Genomic DNA, 19,276 nt, shown 5'->3' on the forward strand with positions numbered 1-19,276 from the left:
CCTACAAGGCCTTGCCTTCTATTTGGGTAGTTGAGAAATTCCTTCCACTAATTTTTTTTTTTCTGATGCTAGTAAAAAAAAGTTACTACAGTTGAATTAGTGACACAATTTCCTCTAGTTTGAGTACCCACATCAATATATTTAAATGAAGTTATGGTCAACCTTCAACTCGCGGTTAATTCGCAGACGGCCGCGGCTAGTGAACATAGAAATGACTTCATTTAAATATATTGTTGTGGGTACTCGTTTCAACGGAAATTTTGTCTACTCTGAGAAAATATGAGTCGTTTTGTCAAGAAAAAAATTTTATTGATAAGGTCAAAATAAATAAACTCAATATTCTATTTTTTTTTTTTTTTTGATAAGTATATTTTTATTTGTAAATGGTAATGTATCCAATAATATATAACTATTATAAATATAAACTAAACTATTAAAAAAATTTTATTTAAAATGTATTACTCGTTTAAACAATTGAGTTTTGTCCCTTAATTTTACAAAAGCTTATTACAATTGTTATACAATCGTTCGTTTATTATTTTATTTTATTCATTTAGATGCTGATTGGTTTTGTTTAGTATTTTTTTTGTTAACGGAACATCTTTGGCATTTACATATATTTGTTTTATTATTTTATTCTCACACACACTCGCTACTATTATTATTTCTATAATTATTATAATTATTCGATTGTTCGTAAGCTTATTGTTAAATTAATTGTTGAGATTATATTTATTAGTCGTTTGTTTTATCAAGTCTTTGTATCTCGAGTGTTATTTTATTTCGTGATCGATGACAAATATTATGAAGGCGTTATAATGTTCACTAACCAAAAAAAATTATTTTTTTTTTCAATTAAAATTCATTTTTTTTTGTCAAATATTTTTTTGAAAAAAATGGATGACATTTTCGAAAAGCTGGTGGAATTCCACGTAAAATGAGTACCCACAACAATATATTTCGTGACTAATTAATTAATGATTAATAGCCGCCGCCATTTTGGATTAATTATCATGCTCTCGAAATGTCGCGATGTGGGTACTCGTTTCACGCGGAATTTTGTTGGCTTTTCAAAAATGTTATTCATTTTTTTCGAAAAAATAGTTGACAAAAAAAATTCAATTTTAATACAAAAAAAAGTGAAGTCTATTGCACTGTAATTATTTAAATCAATAAATAATATCAACGTGTATGTGTGAGTTGTTTCATCAATTTAGTCGACATTAACAATCCAAAAACTTAGAAAATCTAACAAATATTTTTTTTTTTTTTTTTTTTTTTGTAAACCAAACAATTATAAATTTATGATTTTTTTAAAACTGATAATCTAAAGTGTTTATTTGAATAGAACGGAAATAGCCACAACATTAACAAGAATTTAATAATTATTATTATAATTAATTAATTAATTGGATTAAATGAAATCACACTAATTAAACAATTATTAACTAAATAATAGTTTACGTGCGTACGATAATTATACATATTTTATTTAATTAATTAATTAATTGTTAACTTACTGATTAATTTAATTATTAGTATTATTATTATAATATTAATTATTTAATATATGACTTGATACTATGTATAAAACTGCTTAAATTCACATGTTAAAAATATAAGTTTTGTAAAAAAGATTTTTATTATTATTATTATTTTTATAATTATGTTTATAATTATTATTAATTTCTAGTTTATTTATTATATCAAGCAATCAAAAAAAAAGAAAAAAAAAGTATCTTTATTTTTTTTTGTTTTTACTGCGAACGGGATTCGAACCGCGGATGTCATGTTTGAGTTTAACTGAAGTTCTATTCATTTAAAATGACGATTCTGGGTTAACTATCAAGTTTACGTGAAAATGTAAAGAGACATAATTTGTCGGGAATTAAATTCTCTTTAAATTTGTATGAAATTATTTTTGCCGTATCTTTGATAGTTTAGGAGGAATTTGAATTTCAATGACAAAAATTTATGTGGGAATTTTTATATGTAACGATTGTTATTTTTGGGACATAATTCATGACTGGAATTTTTAGAAATGGTTTGAGGGATTTTTTATTATCAAATGGCAAATTTTCTCTAGGTTGAGTACCCACATCACTATTGCAAAATAAAAAGAAAATCCCTAATAAAATTTCAAAATTAAAATTTTTCAAAAATCGACATTTTTTAAAATGAATACCTCTCCCATACTAAGCGTCAAATTTCCTCTAGTTTGAGTACCTACATCACTATTGTAAAATAAAAATAAAATTCCAAGTGAAATTTTAAAATTTGAATTTCTCAAAAAATTAATTTTTATAAAAATGAACATCTCTCCCATATTAAACATCAAATTTCCTCTAGTTTGAGTACCCACATCCCTATATTCTGATTTCAAAAAATTTCTCTTTAATTTTCCATTACAATTTTTTGTTGCAAAAAAAAATCCCTTCTGATTATTAATTACCCCCTAAAAATCTTAATACTCTAATGAGTAAATTCTACTGTCATTAATTTTCTTCCCAATTACAAGAGCGCGAGTTCGAATCCCATCGCAGTAAAAAAAAAATAAAAAACTAATAATTTTTTTTAAAAATTCATTAATTAAAATTGTCGGTTTTTTTTATATTAATTAGAGTTAGCTTATTATTTTAAATCAATTAATCAATTAATTTACGTATTAATCAATTGAGAAATGGCACATATTTTATTTTGTTCACCCATTTCTTTAGTACTTAAATTTTATTATATTTTATTTATGTCTAAATATTATCTTTTCTATTAATTACTTATTAATTAAGTATTTTCAAATAATAATAATAATAATAACAATTATTATTATTACTATTATTTAATAATTATTACTCAGCGATTGTATAAATTCTTAAAAATTTAAGTTTATTTGTACACAATTCGCTTGGATAACAAAATAATATTATTACTAATTAATTAATAATAATTATTTTTTATTAAGCTCATAGTAACAATCAATGAGAATTTTTTTTTATTCATTTATTTTATAACTTTTAGTTATTAATTAAAATAAAAATGAAATAAAAAAATGAGTGAATCAGACTCATTTATTTTTCTAAGTGGTAATTTTAAAACATTAATTGTTCGATTAATTAAATTTAAAATGAACATAATTACGATAGTCGTTAACAATAAAACTGAGTACGAGTACACTGAGTTAGGGTCTTGGTGACAATTTTCTTTTCTTTAACTTTGGGTTTTTTTTTTAATTTTCTTATTTTTGGAATTCGGATTTTTTCGGTTTTTGTGGTTTGAGAAGACAGACAATTTTATTTTCGTTAGAATGAGTACCCACAAGCTGGTATTTGGATCAGAAATTAAAAATTTTGAAATTTTTTTAAGTTTTAGATTTTCAAAAAAATTCATTTTGAATTAATGAATGGTCGGGTGTCATCGGGGACTTAATTTCCTCTAAGACGAGTACCCACAAGCTGGTATTTGGATCAGACATTAAAATTTTGTAAGTTTTTGAAAATCTTAGATTTTGAAAAAATTTTATTTTTAATGAATTGACGGTAGAATGTTGTTAGGGAGTCAATTTCCTCTGAAACGAGTACCCACAAGCTGGTATTTGGAACAGAATTTAAAATTTTTATAATTTTCGAAAATCTTAAGCTCTAAAAAATTTTTTTTTTGATGGATTAATGGTGGGATGTCGACAAGGAGATGATTTCCTTTGAAACGAGTACCCACAAGCTGGTATTTGAATCAGAAATTAAAATTTTTTAAGTTCTTGAAAATCTGAGATTATGAAAAAATTTTATTTTTGATAAATCGATGGTCGGAAGTTGTCAGGGACTAAATTTCCTCTGAAACGAGTACCCACAAGCTGGTATTTGGATCAGAAATAAAAAATATTGAAATTTTTGTAAATCTCAGATTTTCAAAAAATTTCATTTTGAATTAATTAGTGATCGAATGTTGTCAGGAAGTAAATTTCCTCTGAAACGAGTACCCACAAGCCTATAGTAAACTCGAATAAATAATTCAAAAATATAAATACCCAAAGTTAAAATTTCAAAAATTGTCACCTGAGATTTTATAAATTTCATCAACAATCTCATCTATAACAAGCAACTAAAAAACAAAGGCAAAAACATAAAAAATTGCCCTTCGTATAAAAAAATCTTTGGGACTTAATCTGACCCATTATTTACACTATTAATTAATTAATTAATTAATAATAAAAAAAATTTTTAAACTGAGCGAAAAAAACAAAATTCGAAAATTGCTTTTATTTTTCTTATGCCCCAGGCCTAGTCTAATAAAAATCAATTAATTATTGATATTAAAAAAATTTTAAAATTAATTAATCAGATTGCATTTGGCCGCCTTATAAAATATCTCTCATTTATTCACTCGTTTAATTAATTAATTAGTTAATTAATTATTATTATTATTTTTTTTTTTAGACATTTTCACTCTAAAAAATAATTTTTTAGCAGTTGACAAAAATACGACACTGACACGCAATTTATTTATTTTTATTTTACTCAATCTAATTAAATTTTTTAATTAATTATTTATTTAATTATTAATTATTATTATTTTTTTTTTTAACCTGATAAATTTTTTGTACGTTGAGTCTGAGAGCAAGGCCATGGCGCCATATATTTTTTTTTATATTAATCATTAATTATTAATCAATTAATTAGTTAATTAATTAATAATTTCTTCCATATTTAATAATATAAAGTAATGAGAAGTCCATTAATTATTTTGATGTAATCAAAATATTTATTCGTAACCATTACTTTGTTCTTATTTTTTTTTTTTGTGTTTTTTTTTTTCTTTAGATGATTTAATCAACAAATTAATTATGGGAAAAAAATCTTAAATTAATTAAAATATACATAATAGTAAAATTTCATTATTCGATACCTCTTGGTCCGTCAATTGGCATTGTATGAAGTACTTCGTCGAGTAATTGTAGTGCTCGGTGTAAATGTACCTGAAAAAAAAAAAAAAAAAAAAATATTAATTAAAAAAATTAGTTTATTTTTATTCTAATTATAGGCTTGTGGGTACTCGTTCCAGAGGAAATTTTGCCCTGAATAATTTATAACCATTTATTTGTAAAAATAAAAAATTTTCACAATATGAGATTTTACAAAATTTTCAATTCTTTATTTTTGTTCAAAGTATAGGCTTGTGGGTGCTCGTTCCAGAGGAAATTTCGCCCCGAATAATTTATAACCATTTATTTGTAAAAATAAAAAATTTTCACAATATGAGATTTTACAAAATTTTCAATTCTTTATTTTTGTTCAAAGTATGGGCTTGTGGGTACTCGTTTTAGAGGAAATTATGCCCTGAATAATTTTGGATCATTTGTTTGTGCAAAATAGACATTGTTTCAAAATATGAGATTACACAAAATTTTCAATTTTATATTTTTATTCAAAGTATAGGCTTGTGGGTACTCTTTTTAGAGGAAATCGTGTTCTTAGAATTTAACTACCATTTATTTGCGCAAAAAAAAAATTTTCTGAATATGAATTTTCGAAAATCAGTCAATTTTTCATTTTTGTTCAAAATATAAGCTTGTGGGTACTCGTTCCAGAGGAAATTGTGTCCAGAATAATTTCTAACCATTTTTTCGCACAAAAAAAAAAAATTTCTGAACATGAATTTTCAAAAATCTGTCAATTTTTTTATTTTAGTTTTAAGTATAGGCTTGTGGGTACTCGTTTCAGAGGGAATTGAGCCCTTAATATTTTTGGATCATTTGTTTGTGCAAAATAGACATTGTTTCAAAATATGAGATTTCGCAAAATTTTCAATTTTATATTTTTATTCAAAGTATAGGCTTGTGGGTACTCTTTTTAGAGGAAATCGAGCCCTCAAAAATTTACAACCATTCATGTGTGGAAAAAAAAATTTTTTCCAAAATATAAAAATTTAAAATTGTGAAAATTTTGTGTTTTTACTCCATTAGCTTGTGGGTACACATGCTAACGGTAATAAAAAATTCTACCCATAAAAATTCCAAGCTCAAATAAAAAATTTACTTGACTCCTTCCCCATCAATAAACAAATAAATAATTACCTCAATCCAACAAGGAGTTTCTTTGATACTCTGTCTTGGATAATCAGGACCCCATCCTTTAACGAAACTCAATCGTAGTATACAAAGTCTTCTCAAGTCATCAACACCGATACCAGCAGCAGCACTCAAATCTAAACGTAAATAAATAAATAAATAAATAAATACAATTTAATTGATCATAATAAATAAAACTGAAACTCACTTTTAGTAATTGGCTGGCCATGCGTCAAATGTCCAGCAACAGCAGCAGCTTGAGCAGCAGCAGCAGCTTGTGCAGTAGCAGCCTGACCTCTCATTTGTTTATGGCACTGTCTTAAATCAAATACTTTAATATATGCCTGTGGATAAATTTTATGAACGGCGTCACCAGGTGCACGTCCAGCTTCTCTGTCTAAATAATATGATTGTACAAATACGCTATGCTCGCTTTGACATCTCAACCAGACGTCACCTTCACCACGTAAATCCAGGACCACTCCTTTACCTAATAAATTATATTTTTTTTTATTAATTTATTTAAGTTCATTTATTATTTATTTTTACCTATATGAAGTCGTGCACGTTCACTTTGTTCAGTACGATGTACATTACTCAGGGCACCGAGACAAAATCGGTTACCGCCACTTGGATCAACGTAACCATCAACGGTCACGGTTGGACACCCGCTACTTACTTTGAATGTTTCTCCGACTTGGGTATCTAATTCAAAGTAACCTACTGAGCACCAGTACTCGGGCGCTGGTTGGGTTGATAACAAACCACTCATATTACCGCCTACTTCATTACCGTGCCCTAAAAATAAATAAATTATTTTATTTTTGATCCTTTACTGGAAATTTTGAAATTTTTTTTTTGGGTGATTGTTTTTTGGGCGAGGGACTGTGACAGTTGAAAAGCTGGTGGAATGACGAGTAGAATGAGTACCCACATGGATATGTTATAAAATGGTCATTAATTAGTTAATTAATTAATTAATGGAGGACTATTAATTAAGGATTTTTAAATGTGATGATGTGGGTACTCAAACTTTGGGAAATTTTGCGAGGAGTTTATCTGTGCTGTTCATTTTTTATTTTTATTAATTTTCCAAAAAAAAATTTATTTTTTGGAAATTATGCTAGTGATTTTTTTTGAAAATTAATTAAGAGAGTTAAGTGCATGATATTTGTAAAGCTGGGGAAATTCCGAGTAGAATGAGTACCCACATGGGTATATTATAAAACGGTCAGTAATTAGTCAATTAATTAATTAATGGAAGGTTATTAATTGAGTATTTTTAAATATGATGATGTGGGTACTCAAACTTCAGGAAATTTTGCGAGGAATTTAGCCGTGCAATTTATTTTTAATGAAAGCTATTTTTTCTCCAGAAACTCGTCATTTTTTAAAAGAGGATTTAAATATTTAAATAAAATTTACAGTAAGAAGTTGGATGCAGATGTCGGTGATCCGGTGGCTGCATACTCTGGGTATAAGTCAAAGTATTAGCACCAGTCCACTGTGGACCACCAGTATTGTAAGGATTAGCTCCTGTTGCTACTGCAAAACCATTCTGATGATGTAAATGAGCTGGAGATACTGGAGAACTTTGTGTTCCACCTATTATTTATTATTAAATATTTATTGGTTCGATTGCTAAGAAAAAATAGAAAATAAACTACCTAGGGAGGCTGTAAGAGCGTCGACTGTCGGTGGTGCTGAATTCAAATCCTGAGGCGGTGTGTTTGTATTGTAGAATTGATCTGATGATTGAGCTTGCGTTGGACTTAGTATCGGTGCACCAGTCGCTGTGCCAGCGTTCAATGATTGCTGTTGTGCCACTGAATGACCCATTTGATGTACTACAGCTGATTATTTTAATTAATTAATATAAATATTATTTTTTTAATTAGATGTCGCGTTACAGATGTTATGAGGGCGAGTTTCAGTAAAAGATATAAGGGCGGACACATACATTTTTTTTTACTACGTCTTGATTTTTTTTTCTTAAAAATACAAAGAAAAAAAAATTTTACGCCCTTATGACCCCCGGCCCTTTTAAGGATAAGGGCAAGAGACCTTAAGGGCTTGCAATTTTTTTTCTGTAGTCGATTCATTTTTTATTTAAAAATTAAAAAATGATCATTTCAATTTTTTTGCGTTCTCATGGTCTCCGGCCCTTATCCTTCGAACCATAAGGACGTGAAATTTATTTTTTGTAGTCAATGCATTTTTCATTCAAAAGTTTAAAAATTAAAAATGACTATTTTTTACGCCCTTATGGTCTCCGCCCTTTCAAGGATAAGGGCCAGAGACCTTAAGGGCTTGCAATTTTTTTTGGTAGTCGATTCATTTTTTATTTAAAAGTTTGAAAATTTTTAAATGATCATTTTTTATTTTTTTACGCCCTTATGGTCTCCGGCCCTTATCCTGAAACTTAAGGGCTAGAATTTTTTTTTTATTCCAAGTTTTAAATAAAAAATTTATTAGTAGAAAAAAAAATTTACGACCTTATGATTTTCGGCCCTTACCCCCGGGACCTTAAGGTCAAAAAAATTTCAAATTTCTTTTTCAATTCTAAACCTTAAAATTAAAATTACCTTAAAAAAAAAAATTCCGCCCTTACAGTTTTCGGTACCGTAAGGTCTACTATTGACCTTACGCCCTCATATCACCTGTAACCCGCAGTATCTCCCTAAATATTGAGTTATCAAAAAAAATGAATCAGACCTTTTTTGTAGCCCTTAAAATTCTCTACAAAAAATCTCTCTTACACTTTTTTAAAAAACTCAATACTTACCAAGATATTTCAAATTTAAAATTAAAATAACAAAAACAAATTAAAAAAAAAAAAACAAAAAAAAAAAATAAAAAAAAAATTAATTACTGTCTTCGATAATTAACTTCCAAAATTTCGATAATATTTTTTTTGTCTAAAAAAAAAAAAAAATTACATACGATGATGTAAATTACGCGGGTTGATATGATGCGTAGTCGGTATCCAGGTTTGTCTCGTCGGAGGGCAATTATTGTCATCTAATTTATTGGTACCGTGATTAAGTTGTTGCTGCTGCTGTTGTTGTTGCTGTTGATTATTAACACCAGCAGTACCAGCACTTCCGGTAACGTTACCTACTACAGTACCCCCTCTAGGATAAATATTTTCACCGGCTACAAAATAATAATAAACGAAACAAAAAAAAATAAAATAAAAATAAAAACAAAAACAAAAAAAAATTAAAAAAAAAAAAAAAATCAATAAATAAATTACTTGGATTCGGAGGAAGACCAGTAATAAATTGTGAGGACTGCGAATTACTGTTGGCTGATTGTGATGACTGGGGATGATGTTGGATTGTCTGACTCATTTCCCCGTCGACGTCCATCCCAGTCGAGCCACCGACATTCGATGGCCCGGATGCTGATGGCCCTGCGGGACCAGTTACTGACCCCGCCTGACCTGGAACGACACCAGGAACTCCAGGAACTCCGGGAACACCAGAGACTCCTGTAACGTTACCTCCCCCGACGCTGTACTCATCTTTTACCAGACGTCCACCGGGTCCGACTCCGACCCCAGATTGTAATGTCAGTCCGGATAAATCTGTAAAGAACGGGTCTGTGTGCCGAAAAGAACCCATTCGATGACATCAATGCAAATAAATATAAATAAAGCAGCACATTTTTTTTTTATTTAACCGACTGCAGACGAAGTTACTGACAGCGAGAGTGTAAATAATTGATTGGAAAATTGAGGATGTGAATTTTTTGATTGACGTAAGGGCTAAATTTGCAGAAGGTTAAATATTTTTGGTTTGCAGAAGAATAAAAAGTAATTAAATGTGTAATTCTGGGAATTCGGTTTGAGGTACGGGTGAAATAAGGGCGAGATAATTAGGCGCCCTTTTGAAACCTGAGTATAAGGGCGTGAAAATTTTTTTTGGATAATTGGAGTTTTTAATTAAAAGATTGAAAAAAAAAAATTTTAGGCCCTTAGGGTTTCGGACCTTATCCCTGGAACCTTAAGGGCGGCATTTTTTTTGTCATCGATGTATTTTTTTTTAATGAGTTTAAAAATTATAAAATATAAATTCTGAATTTTTTTACGCCCTTATGATTCCTGGTCCTTATCCTAAAACCATAAGGGCTTGAAATTCTTTTTGTATAACCGAAGTATTTTTTATTGATAAGTTTAAAAATTATAAAATTCTAATTACGAATTATTTGCGCCCTTAAGATTCCTGGCCCTTATTCTGAAACCATAAGGGCTTGAAATTTTTCTTTGTGTAATTGACGTATTTTTTATTGATGTATAAAAATTACAAACTTCTAATTACGAATTATTCACGCCCTTATGACTCCTGGCCCTTATCCTAAAACCTTAAGGGCTTCAATTATTTTTTTGTGTAATCGACGAATTTTTATTGATAAGTATAAAAATTACAAAACTCTAATTCCGAATTATTCGCGCCCTTATAATTCCTGGCCCTTATTTCTGAGACCATAAGGGCTCGAAATTTCTTTTAAAATAATCGACGTATTTTTTATTGATAAGTTTAAAAATTATAAAATATAAATTCTGAATTTTTTTACGCCCTTATGATTCCTGGTCCTTATCCTAAAACCATAAGGGCTTGAAATTCTTTTTGTATAACCGAAGTATTTTTTATTGATAAGTTTAAAAATTATAAAATTCTAATTACGAATTATTTGCGCCCTTAAGATTCCTGGCCCTTATTCTGAAACCATAAGGGCTTGAAATTTTTCTTTGTGTAATTGACGTATTTTTTATTGATGTATAAAAATTACAAACTTCTAATTACGAATTATTCACGCCCTTATGACTCCTGGCCCTTATCCTAAAACCTTAAGGGCTTCAATTATTTTTTTGTGTAATCGACGAATTTTTATTGATAAGTATAAAAATTACAAAACTCTAATTCCGAATTATTCGCGCCCTTATAATTCCTGGCCCTTATTTCTGAGACCATAAGGGCTCGAAATTTCTTTTAAAATAATCGAAGTATTTTTTATTGATAAGTTTAAAAATTATAAAATATAAATTCTTAATTTTTTACGCCCTTATGATTTCTGGCCCTTATTCCTGAAACCATAAGGGCCAAATTAAAAAATTTTAGAATGTCCCTTTTATATTTTTTCATTTCCAAACTGAAAGAACATCAATTAGTAAAAAAAATTTTTACTACGCCCTTGTAATTTTTTAAAGTCCGTTATACTAAACTACGCCCTTATGGCACCTGTACCTCGATTTATAAATGAAAAAATATTTTAAAAAATACTGGCCGAGATCCTTTTAAAAATTACACATTTAATTAATTAAAATATTAATCACATAAATAAAAAAAAAATATAACAATAAGGCTGAAATAAATATAAAAAGAAGCAGAAGCTTGAGTTAAAAAAATATATGAAATAAAATAACATTATACCTATTCCTGGTGAGACGACACGTTCGTAATGATAAGGATTAACACAGACGGAGTCACATTTCAAGTCGAATGCAAACTGACAGTATTTCACGTGTTTCAGTTCATTTTTATGCAAATCAGGCCATCGCCATATACGAGCGTAAATAACGTGAGGGAAACCTTTGCGACCAGCAACTTGTAGTCGTCCGTCAAGTGTCCTTTGGATTGTTACGCATTTACTTGGGTGGGCGCCGTTTGTTGTTATCGCCGTTATCAGACTGTCCAATTCGTCTCTTTTTTCCTGAAACGAATATAAGTTTTATTTAAATATAAATTACAGACGAACTATCAAAGATATGACGAAAATGTATAAGACCAATTTTGTAGGAAATTAAATTCTCTACAAAAAATGGCCTCATCAATTTTTCTCTAGACTCGATAGTTTAGTCACAATAAATTTTTTAATTAAACGATAATAATTTTCATCTACAACATAATGATTTTCAATTCAAAAATTCGAAATTCGAAATTCTAGGGAAACTATCAAAGATATGACAAAAATGTATGAGACCAATTTTGTTAGAAATTTAATTTCCTACAAAAACGGTCCTTGTCAATTTTTCTCTAGACTCGATAGTTCAGTCACAATAAATTATTTATCTAAATGATAATAATTTGAATCAACAATTATGACATTTATTGTTTCATAAATTTTAAATTCAAAATTCTAGGTAAACTATCAAAGACATGACAAAAATATATGAGACCAATTTTGTAGGAAATTAAATTCTCTACAGAAAATGTCCTTATCAATTTTTCTCTAGACTCGATAGTTTAGTCACAATAAAATTTTCAATTCAATGATACTAATTTGAATCAACAATTATGACATTTTTTTTTTCATAAATTTTAAATTCAAAATTCTAGGTAAACTATCAAAAATATGACAAAAATATATGAAACCAATTTTGTAGGAAATTCAATTTCCTACAAAAAAGGTCCTTATCACTTTATCTCTAAATCCAATAGTTTAGGCGCCAGAATTTTTTAAAACTGTCAATTCAAATTTCCATCATTTAATTTTTTTCCATTGAAAAAAATTTCAAAATTTATACTAGTGATTCCTTTTTTTTTAAATTTACTGATCTGAGTACAAAATTTTAATTCCTAGTGAAATTTCCAGTAGAATGAGTTCCCACATCCTTAACTTACAAACCAGTCATTAATTACCCAATAAACTAATTAACAAATCAGTCAACAATTAATTATTTTAAACATATCGATGTGGGTACTCAAACTTCCGGAAATTTTCCCAGGAACTCATTTCTGCTATTCCCCCTTTTTTTTTTACAAGTCAACCCACAAAAATAAAAAGTCCCAAAATCACCAGATTTCGATCTAAAAAAACGATGAAAAATTCAACAAATCATTACGTCACCAAGATATCAATAAAAAAAATTCACTTTTTTCTTCCCCACTCTACCCATCAGCAAAAAAAAAAATACCTTAAGTTTTTTAACCAGCGATTCAATGGCACGTTTACTAAATCCTTCGCTCTCGCCACCCTGGCGATGACACATCAGCGAGTGTACAATACTCAGGCATGCATCAGCACTCGTTGGTGCCGTTGGCGTGATCCCCGTCATTTCTCTCACTAAAAAAAAAAGCCAATTAATAAAAACCAAAACAACAAAATTACAAAATAAAAAAATAATTACACTCAGAATTATTAGTTTGCATCGGGGGCGAGGGATACAAATGTCCTCCCCCGCCCGCAAGTCCAACCATCTCCGTAAAAGCCGTGGCTATTTTATATATTTATTATCAATATATAAATATACAAATATATATTATTATATATATTTGAAAGTATGACAATAACTAATAAATTTATTAATTATTAATCATTGATAATAAATATTATATATATTTTATATTATAAATATTGCATGACACTTAAGTCACATTAACTTCATATATATTTATATATATATGTATATATATATATAGTTGCTGGTTAATTTATTGACGAGGTGATACGAATGTCAGTGAAAAATTTATTTAAAATTTATATAAAATTTTGTATGGTTATGATTGAAATTTTTTTTTTATGTTTATATATTTTTTGGTTAGATATATATTTATTTTGGCACACATTTATTGGTTATAAGTTTTATTGTTGTTATTATTTTATATATATTTGTTATATTTATTTTATTTATCGTTTGTTTATGATAGTTTTTGGAATAACAAAGCAATCACAAGCCGTTTGAGGTTTAATTTTTATTTTATATATATATGTATATATATGTGTGTAAATATATATGTACATATGTATTTATAATGTGTGTGAGCACTGTATTGAAGTTAAAAGAGAATGAAGTGAGCGGTATTTAAAATTAGTTTTGAATATTTTTGACAGGTGGCGCGCGCGGGAAATTTGAAAATTGAAAAAGTGAAATGAAGATGCAGGAAAAATTTGATGTTCTAAGGTTGCGGAAATGCTCTGGATTGCACAATAATTAATGTAATTAATGAGACAATTAATTCATAATTAAATAATTAAATTTGAATTTTGAAATTTCCCGCCAATTTCGCGTTGCTGTATTCGGCGTTGGAATTTTTGCTAAAGAGGACGGTCGGATCGCAAAATTAATTCCTTTGTTTCAACTGTCGGTTCGATAGCGGCAGTCAGTATCATCGACGCCAGTAGTAGTCCAGATTTTTCTTTACATTTGAATTTAAACAGTATGGCGGTTAATTCGCGGAATTATCCATAAAATAGCTCATAGTTATCGTTTAATTAAATTGTGGAGTGTTTGTAAAATTTAAATTGTGCAAAGTGTCTCTAGTGTAGTTAAGTGTTAAGAGTTCAGTGCTAGTGTAAAGTGTTGCTGATGGTTGATGCTGACAACTTCCTCGTTCCTGAGCAAAATCATCTGGCATCGTCTGGTGGGAAATAGCAGTTAAGTGACGTTTTTTAGTTGCAATACATTTGGAGCAATTTAATTTAAATCTCCAAGTATATTAGGACACTCTTCTGTATATTCCCGCCAAGGTTTGTTCAAACACTCATGTGTTATTTTTTTTTAATATTTTAAATATTTTTTTATCATATTCTCCCGCCATTTTGTTTTGACGTAGGATTTTTAATTTTTCTCCAGTTTCTAATAATCGCCCCAAAAACAGATTCTCTGTATAATGTCTCCAATTAAATAATATTTCAAATTGACTTTAACAACGCACACCAAATACGTTCAAGTATTTTTTTTTAATTTTTAAGAATCTAAGTTTTTTGGTGTTCTTGTGATTTCAGACTTTTTTGTGAAAATATTACTTTTAATGCAGTCTGAAGTCAAAATACGCGCATTGAACGTGTACTTGGCACAACTTTATACAAAGAATCTATTTTTGGGGGTGATATAATTTATTTAGATAAGATCATCAATAAGGAGATAAATTTTAATTGAATTCTTTGATTTATAAATTTAAATTAATGAATTATCGATCATGTTTTTTTTTCATCGCTCATTTTTTAAAAATTTTATCATACTGGGCCGTATTCAAATTATATATTTTTTTATTACCTTCAATGAAATCCACAAATGCTCAATTAATAAGTAAAGAAATTCTTGAATAATTAAATTTACTCATATTTAATACTGAGAATATAATTTAAATATTTTATAAATAATATTATATATAAATATATTTATAAAAAATGATATAATCAATAGTGTAACATGTTTGTGCTTTTAGTTTAATGCATCTCCATTTCTTCTTTCACGTGACTGAGACCTAGACCCTCTACTTTAGCTTTCAAAGCAATTGATTTGCAGAATAAAAAAAATCTCACATGTTAACAATAATTGAAAAATATTAATAACAATAACATTTATGACATAGGATTGGAAAAATAATTCAAAAATGTATTTTCAAATTATTTATTATTTTTATTAATTACTCACGATTTTTAAAATTTTAAATTGATTTTACAAATTTGAGTTAAAAATTATATATATTTTATTTTTATTATAATTATTGCAGTCTTTAAAATAATATTTCAATACTCATAAATTTTGTAAGCGGATACTTTGATAAATATTATTATGGAATGAACAGTCGACAGTTAAATGTTTGATTTTACACTCATGAATCGTGTAAGTCGATATAGGGGAGGGTGGAGCAGAGCGGCCCCCCTAAGCCAATTTTTATTTTTTGTGGCTTTCAACTATAAGATCACTTTACTTTTGTCCTATTTCGACAAAATTTATGGACATTTTGCCAAAATTCTGAAAAATTTTTTTTTTTTTTTGTGGGGCAGAGCGGCCTCCCTCAAAAAAGTAATAAAAAAAATTTTTTTTTCGTTTTTTTTTTTTTTTTAAATTGTTTTCATCATTAAGAATGTATTTCTTTCTCTTGACAACTCTTTTTGGTTTTATATTACTCGAAAAAAATTTTTTAAAGCGTAAAAAATCGTTCACTCTCGATTACCTTAATTACTAATTTTTATTTAATAAAAAAAACATCAATTCTGTAATTTTACTTTATTTCAAAAATTTATCAACTAAAAAAAAAAAATTTAATTTTTATAAATTTTTAGTGACCAAATTTGCCTCTTACATAGAGAAACGGCCGAAAAATATGAAAAAATAATTTTTTCGGAAGTTTCGGCTGGTCCATTTTGCCCCAGGTGTCATGTGTAGGGCTAGAAATGTGTAATTATAATAATTTTTTTTTAATTTGACGATAAAAATATGAAAAAATCACTTTTTCAAAATTTTGGGCTTGTCCATTTTGCCCCAAATGTCATGCGTAGGGGTAAAAATGCGCAAACATATCGGATTTATAGTAATTAGTCGAAAAAAAAAAATTTTTTTTTTGATCAAAATTTCAGGGGGGCCGCTCTGCCCCACCCTCCCCTAGTTGGGTTTGATTAGCGAGATTTTGCGCTTTGTTTTCTTACCCCCACCATCAAGGCTCAATACTTTAGGTATTAAATTTAGATGGTGGGGATAAAAACCAAAATTTCGCTAATCCAACTATAGTTGATAAAATATTTAATTTAAATAAATTTAAGTTACATTTTATAATCGAAAGACAATCCAAGTGATGGAATTTATTAACCCGATCACACGTGACTGTACAATTTTTTTTTAAGTTAATGGATTTTTATTTTTTACTGTCTTGGACGGCGATGACGTCCGACAATATACTCAATACCAAATACAACAATGGCCAAGAACTGAAAAAATGCCATAAATACATATAAATACGTTAAATCTACAGCATCAATTATTTGATAATCAACGATTCTTTTAAGTTTTTCCTGGGCTCTCAGTTTATCTCGTGATTTCCTTGTAGATCTATCCGCTGTCGCATATCCCCATCCGGTGCTTTGAAGGTCTAATCCTTTATGGTAAAATCGGTTCGACAGAGGCCAAAATACTCTCGTATGTTTGAAACCTGACATATATTCATCTTGAAACGTTTTGATATATGCAAATTATGTTGAACAACGTATTTAATTATGAATGATTCTGGACAGATAATTGCAACTTTATTATTTTCGCGGACTCGTTTTAAAATATCGGGCAAGAGGACGGAATGGCCGTGTAAGTATTTCATATCCTCATCAGTTTTCCATAATTGTTCATCTAAAATATCATTATGGATCGCCTTGGGATAATATACGTGATACTTATGATCGTACAAATCTTTAAGGGACTCCATGTTATAAGTCGGCGGGCGAGTTAATACGGCAAATATTTGTCCCTCAAGCAATGGACTAAATAAAAAAACAAAAAAAAATCCCGTGAAGAAGGTGATTTTCATGGCGAGTCGATCGAGAGGTGCATCGATTCCCATACTCATCAGCAGCTTCAGGACATCCAGAACAGCCAATCCGATTTGATACTTATTGTGCAATACAATCAAGAGGATAATTAGAAGAAGAAGAAAAATTATCGCTATGGCTCCATTAATATCGATTACATTTGCAATTTTATAGGATGCTGATTGAAAATTTGCCTTTTGTGTTACTATAATCCAAAGTGTATCTTCCATCCATCCCATACGAAAAAATTTATAACCTAAAATATAGTCGGTTATAATTATTATAATTTGAAATATATTGTCGGAATATATCCACAAAATTATATCCACAACTTATAAGCAACTTTATAATACATTATAATCCAAAATATATTTTTAAGGTTACATTCGCTGATATATTCGCAAATTATAACCGGAATTATAATAAATTATATCCAAAAATATATTTCTAAAGTTATATTCTCAGATATATCCGCAAATTATAACTGGAATTATAATAAACTATATCCCAAAATATATCTTTTGAGTTATATCCTTAGATACATCCGAAGTTATAACCAAAATTATAATAAATTACACCCTAAAATATATCTTTGAAGTTCCCGGGAAGAAAAAATTATATATAATAATATATAATTATATAATTTTGTATAATTATACATGATTATATCTCATTATTTTAAACTTTTTATTTTTAATTATATATAAATATACATAATTATTCAAATTTGTATATAGTCTTATATAACTGTATATAATCATATATTTTTATATAAATATACATAATTCTGTTATTTTAAATATAATCATACATATTTTTACATTCGCTCGAAAAAATTTTATATAATTATATAAAATTTTATACAACTGAGTTCTAAAAAATTTTATCGAATCGCAATTTCTGAGTGAATATCAAGCTGTGCGGATGTTTGAATCATAATATTTTGTGAAATAATTTAGATACAACCAAACAACGTAAGCCTATTCATAAAAACTGCAAAATGATTTAGAAAACAAAGTCTATAAAATTTTTTTCTCGCCTCCGGGCGGAAAGCGTCAACTTTTGTCCCGCTGTGCAAAACAAAGTTGCCGCTTTCCGCCTCCGTCGAGGAGAAAAATAGTATACACTCCTCGGAAAGTAAATAAGAAAGCCTCAGATCACATTTTTGTTGACCTCGGCTTCGCCTCGGCCAACAATTACATGTGATTTGAGACATTTCTTACTTTACTTCCCTAGGTGTGTAATATACTATTGATTTATTACCGCATTCATAAATGTTATAAAGAAAAACTTTTTTTTTAATTCTTGGAAATAGACTAACAAAACCCAAAGCGGGATGACAGCTAAAAAATTTTGAAGTTCCAACGATTAATTATGTTATAAAAAACTCAGATATAAAATTAAAAAAGTTTTAGTGAAGTTTAAAAGATTTTAACTTCTCATTTTTTTTTTAATTTGCCAAAAGAAGGAATTATTGCCCCGCTATTAGTGGGTATACCACTATTGGTCTCTTTACCCTATAAACAATAACATAATTGAATACAATACAAATAATAGAATCAATCATTTATTGATGTCTTCAATTTTCTAAAGTTGATTTGTATCCAAATAAATACAATTAACTTCTACTTTTAAGTGGTTCATTCAGCACAGTTGTTAATATATCCGACTTCGAATCAGAAGAGTTTGGGTTCGAGCCCATGACTCGGCGAGATTTTTTTTTTTATTTTTTTCATGGCTGTTATTGTATATGTAACTTAATAAAGTTATATATAATTATATATTTATACCTCGATTAGACGTTAAAATTGTATTTGAAAATTTAGAATTTAAATTATAATTTAGAGTTATAATCTATGGTTTATAATTTGGATTATAATTTAAAATTATATTTGAAAAATTATAATTTAAATTACAATTTTGAAATTAGAATATGATTATTGTAATCTCGATTATAATTCTAAA

General features: G+C 28.2%; 1 protein-coding gene across 4 annotated transcripts; it reads right to left on the minus strand.

Moving 5' to 3' along the window:
- Positions 1–1,122: 1,122 nt before the first annotated feature.
- Positions 1,123–13,727, minus strand: LOC130667884 (mothers against decapentaplegic homolog 4). Of its 4 annotated transcripts, none has more exons than XM_057469809.1 (11): positions 13,194–13,727; positions 12,981–13,129; positions 11,497–11,776; positions 9,318–9,650; positions 9,005–9,217; positions 7,729–7,914; positions 7,487–7,666; positions 6,611–6,859; positions 6,270–6,551; positions 6,068–6,198; positions 1,123–4,969 (listed from the first exon to the last, which is right to left on the minus strand). In XM_057469809.1, exons 1-11 carry the CDS (start codon positions 13,261–13,263, stop codon positions 4,889–4,891), a joined length of 2,154 nt encoding a protein of 717 aa, XP_057325792.1. In that variant the 5' UTR covers positions 13,264–13,727; the 3' UTR covers positions 1,123–4,888. The 4 variants fall into 4 exon arrangements, with proteins under 4 accessions (XP_057325792.1, XP_057325784.1, XP_057325808.1 ...); XM_057469801.1 differs by having other exon boundaries at positions 9,318–9,665; positions 13,194–13,725; XM_057469825.1 differs by lacking the exon at positions 9,005–9,217 and having other exon boundaries at positions 9,318–9,665.
- Positions 13,728–19,276: the final 5,549 nt, after the last annotated feature.

This window comes from Microplitis mediator, chromosome 1 (genome assembly GCF_029852145.1).
Source record: "Microplitis mediator isolate UGA2020A chromosome 1, iyMicMedi2.1, whole genome shotgun sequence".
Taxonomy (NCBI): Eukaryota; Metazoa; Arthropoda; class Insecta; order Hymenoptera; family Braconidae; genus Microplitis; species Microplitis mediator.

Excerpts from the sequence above, each read along its gene's own strand:
- LOC130667884 (XM_057469801.1), bottom strand. The coding sequence starts at position 13,263 with ATGGTTGGACTTGCGGGCGGGGGAGGACATTTGTATCCCTCGCCCCCG. Across the intron at positions 9,666-11,496 it reads TGTCGTCTCACCAGGAATAG|ACCCGTTCTTTACAGATTTA; the intron begins GTATAATGTTAT and ends TTCGGCACACAG. Across the intron at positions 9,218-9,317 it reads TGGTCTTCCTCCGAATCCAA|CCGGTGAAAATATTTATCCT; the intron begins GTAATTTATTTA and ends ATTATTTTGTAG.